Source organism: Limulus polyphemus, unplaced genomic scaffold (genome assembly GCF_000517525.1).
Source record: "Limulus polyphemus unplaced genomic scaffold, Limulus_polyphemus-2.1.2 Scaffold6859, whole genome shotgun sequence".
Classification (NCBI taxonomy): domain Eukaryota; kingdom Metazoa; phylum Arthropoda; class Merostomata; order Xiphosura; family Limulidae; genus Limulus; species Limulus polyphemus.
In genome coordinates this window covers 14,989-19,634 of record NW_013672469.1, presented here as the reverse complement: position 1 = coordinate 19,634, position 4,646 = coordinate 14,989, and the positions used below count along the sequence as shown (strand labels likewise).

General features: G+C 32.2%; 1 protein-coding gene across 1 annotated transcript in view; it reads right to left on the bottom strand.

Moving 5' to 3' along the window:
* The window catches only part of LOC106474133 (dual serine/threonine and tyrosine protein kinase-like), a 28,715-nt gene that overhangs the window by 16,695 nt on the left and 7,374 nt on the right, over window positions 1-4,646 (bottom strand). The window contains 4 exon segments of the mRNA XM_022402495.1: window positions 608-642; window positions 950-1,077; window positions 3,566-3,718; window positions 4,019-4,317. Of these exon segments, the coding sequence (XP_022258203.1) occupies window positions 608-642; window positions 950-1,077; window positions 3,566-3,718; window positions 4,019-4,310 (608 nt within the window). The 5' untranslated portion in view covers window positions 4,311-4,317.

Genomic DNA, 4,646 nt, shown 5'->3' with positions numbered 1-4,646 from the left:
AGTCTAAAGTACAGAGCCTATTCCAGTTTGTGTCAACATATGGTCTAAAGTACAGAGCCTAGTCCAGTGTGTGTGTCAACATACGGTCTAAAGTACAGAGCCTAAAAAGACAATTGTAGTGAAGACACACGAGCACTGTTTGATGATGAAGACAATAGTAGAGAAGACAGACGAGCACTGTTTGATGATGAAGACAATACTAGAGAAGACACACGAGCAGTATTTCATGATGAAGGCAATAGTATTCCTATCAACAAATGTAAAAAAGGATTACATATTTACAGATGATAGAAATGAATGATGATTAAACTAGAAATAATGGATTGTACTGAGTCTTGGTCTGTAGGAGACTGACTTTTCACTTTCATGTTAGGGATCTAACAGGGTGGTTTTCCCATACATATAACTTTCTGATGGACTACCAAACAAAGATACTCTTAGACACAAAGGTCAGTTTAAAGACTATGTTTACACAAACTGGTCTAGGCTTTGTACTTTAGACCGTATGTTGACACACACACACACTGGACTAGGCTCTGTACTTTAGACCATATGTTGACACAAACTGGAATAGGCTCTGTACTTTAGACCATATGTTGACACAAACTGTTCGAAAACAATAGTAGTGAAGACACATGAGCACTGTTTCATGATATCATGAAACAGTGCTCGTGTGTCTTCACTACTATTGTTTTCATCATGAAACAGTGCTCGAGTGTCTTCTCATTTTGTCTGCTCTTTACCATACAGCTGGCAACATACTTGTTCTTGCATTTATCAGTCAGATAAATCTTTGAACCTCTGTTAAAATATAGTTAGCTTATCCAGATACGAGTTTACTAGCTCTGAATACAATGGGTGCAAAAAACGGAACAAATAATACCAAACCATTAGTCAAAAAATTAAAAACTGTTTTATTATTTGAAAGTGGTTACTTATGTAACAAAACTTATCTAAAAGTGGCATTCACCTGATAAGCTGAATTCAGAATTTGCTTAAGAGCATTACTGGCTGGAACTGATTCACCTCCTTCATAACAGTCCTTCTCCAAACTAGATAAGCATCGTTCTAATGTACCTAACAGACAAATACATACAATGTTGTCCTAAAACATTAACTTCAGAAAGAGTTCTTTGAGTCCTAATTACTTTTATTTCAATTAGTAAATAAAATGTTTTCTACGTGCAATCAGCTAATTTGCATAATACTACTCTTATTTATATCAACACTGTCACTTAATACTAGTTATCAGGAAATTCCTCTCTTGCCAATTACTGTTATAAAAACAATATTTTCATATTCACACATATATATTAAACAGATCTTCATCATTAAATAAAAAATTAATTTTTAAACATTCCTGTCTGCACAAAATGAAAAGAGCTTAAACAGTAGAATACGTTTTTAAAATATTTCATCATACAACACTTTTGACTAATTTAAAAAAAAACATTTTCTCATAGAATAAATATCTTGTTTCTAAACGCAATTTTCAACAGTATAAACCCTCTTTAATTCTCCATTTAACTCACCAACTTCATTATTGAGAACATCCAGAGATATCATATGATTCAAAACTCACTAAACAAATGGTGCTGACTGTATCATTTGCTTGATGAAATTATTAGATACATCTAGTATCACATTAGTATGTATAGTACAAGATTTACTACAATGATTAACATATCTCCTATATGCTCTTGTACTGATTCAATACACCTATTATATAAGCTTAAGTGCTTAAGGTGCTCGACTCACTACTTGCGGGTCCCAAGGTCAAAACCTGTTACTGAACATGCTTGCCCTTTCAGGCATGGGGGCATTATAATGACAGTCAATCCAACTATTCATTGGTAAAGTTGTGTTGTGGTGTTGACTATCTTCCTTCTAGTCTATCCTTTCAAAATTAGGGATGACCGTGCAGACAGCCTTCCAGTAGTATTGTGGAAACCCAAACAAAATCTACTGTAAGCCTTGTGACAAGTTGTTGGCAAAATGACACTTGATATGACAATAGTTGTTATGGTGTGAATGCCTTTTACAAGCTGGCAAAGCATGATTATTATCATATTAATTGTTATAAGACATTACTATTAAGCCTATTATGTTTTTAAGTACTACATTCTATATCTAGTCCCTTAGGGATTTTCAAGAACTAGAAGGGTGTATAATAACAGTATTCTAACCAATGTCCAATGACACATTTCACTAAGTCCATAGCTCTTCAGGCTGGCTGAGACACAACAAACACAATAGTGTTCAGAACATTATTTATAAAAACTACTTGTTACAAAAACAAATGATATACTGTATACATCTTTTACACACTGGCAAAGCATGATTATAATTAATTAGTCTTTACACAAGACATCAGTATTTTATTTATTTACACATACACACCCACACACTTATTACATTTATTATATGTAGTGTTTAAAAATATAATAGGCCTAATACTAATGTCTCACTATTAGTTATTTATTTGGCTGATGCCTTTATCCAAGGCACATGTTTAATTAATCAATGAAAAATGACAGATAATAATGCTTTCCATCTTGTTTCTTTTTATTATAGTTGAAGGTCCTTTTTGGTTCTTTGTAATCGAACTGTTATGCTTACTCTGTTTTGTTTTGCTACTTATTTACTATTATGTTTATGAGGTATGTTTAATTAAACAAAAATTTTATATTGAAAAGACAATGAATATTAACCTGCTTGAAACAGTAACGTTTAAATAAAAGATTTGTTTAAGTCAGCTGCAGTTCTTTTAATTAACTGCAATGAGGTTTTCTTTCAATGCACACTTACTGTATGTAGCTATACAAGTATTGCATGTTGCATCAAGTATGCATAAACAATGTGCAATTTTATTTTTATTTAAAATATAAAAACATAATAACTGTTATCTATAAAATAAAAGAGTTTTCATTCAAATATAAACTAATTATAGTGATTCAGTCAGTAAATTATGCAAATTAGTACTATCAAAGGTTCAAACCTTCATTTGGTAATGTGTTGCAAACATTTGAAAGTCAAAATCTACCCTTCGTTACAACCCTAAAATCAGTCATGTCAATGTTGCGATTTAAGGTCTTGTAAGTACAGCCATGTCATTGTTACAACACCAGTTTTTGTAAGTACAGACAAGTCAGTGTTAGAAAAGAACCATAGATGTCTGTGTAATATTTTTGAAAACAATGGTTTTTTGTGGGTTTTTCTAAAAGCAAACTGATAATTGTTTTCAATTATCCAAGTTCCACAATTTTAAGCAATGGATCATTGAACTTCTGATTAAGTATTATACAAAGAAGTGTTATAAAAAGTTTTATTAATAAGAAAAATATAAGGAAAGGTTATATATTACATTAAAAACAATTTAATACCCACTCTCACATTTATTTTGAGTAATTAACAGTTTCCACCATCCTTATGATTGTTTACAACTTACAATGTCACAAAAAGACCAATAAGAGTTTTTGTCCATAGCCAAAAATCCTCAATACTCAACTGAACTAGAGAAACACATCAGAAAAAGTCCAAGAAAGACTTAGTAACAGCTACATACCTATAAAACTCTCTCGCAGACAATCAACAGAGCCTATCAGCTTCCCAGCGACAGCACTGTTGATCCTTCCGAGGACAAGGTTCTGAATCTCTACTGTGCAGATCTGAAGGTCACGCACAGACAGTGGCTCTCCATTTTGTGACATTTGTAGGCCTGTAGAAGAGATCATGATTTGTCATTACTTTCAATTTACATCTCACACAGTGTTTATTCTTTTTTTAACATCAGATTAAGATTAATATCTCAAAAAAGAAAATCAATTTGTGCAAGTTTCCTCCTTTGATTTAAGAAATATACAAGGTAACAAAACCATCACACCACTTTGCCTAACTGTTTTTATGCTGTCACAATACCTTACTTGTTTCCCCAACTGACCACAATAAGACTCTGAAACTCGTACAAATCTCATACAACTTTCTATAAACAACACAAAAATTTGTGATTCAGTCAAACCTTGAAACTGATGATTAGCAGCTTCCTCTACCAAATCTTCCTTCATTGCTTGAATGGTGGACACAATTAGTTGACGTATCTCTTCTTGCTTTTTGTTCGCTATAGCCATCAAGGAGGAGTAAAGTTCTGTTTCTCTCTGACAAATGTATTCCAGACGTTTGGGGATTACCATCATATCTCTGGTCATGTCAAATGCTGTAAGGATAAACATCCGTAGGAACCGGTTGTGGGTCTCATTCAAAATAGTAGAAGCCCTGACTAAGAGCGACTTCAACACATGTTGAACAAACATTAAAATGCTAGAGAAAGCAGAACAAACAATATTATGTATTCTTTCTGTTGTTACTAGATATACAGAAACAACCAATAAACAGGTATTAAGTTGGAGAAGTGTTTATGAAAATATAAAATAAGACTACTATGTACACGATAAAAGTATTTGTATAAAAACTGAATAAACAAAACATCAGTTTTATTAGAAAAGATGAATATCCAAGAACAGTGGAAAAACAAAATAAGAGAAATATTTCTAAATAAAGAAAAATACATAAAAGTTTACTGGAACAATTATCTGTATATAATAAACAAACAAAATATCAGTGTTTAATGGGATAGAGAAATATCTGAA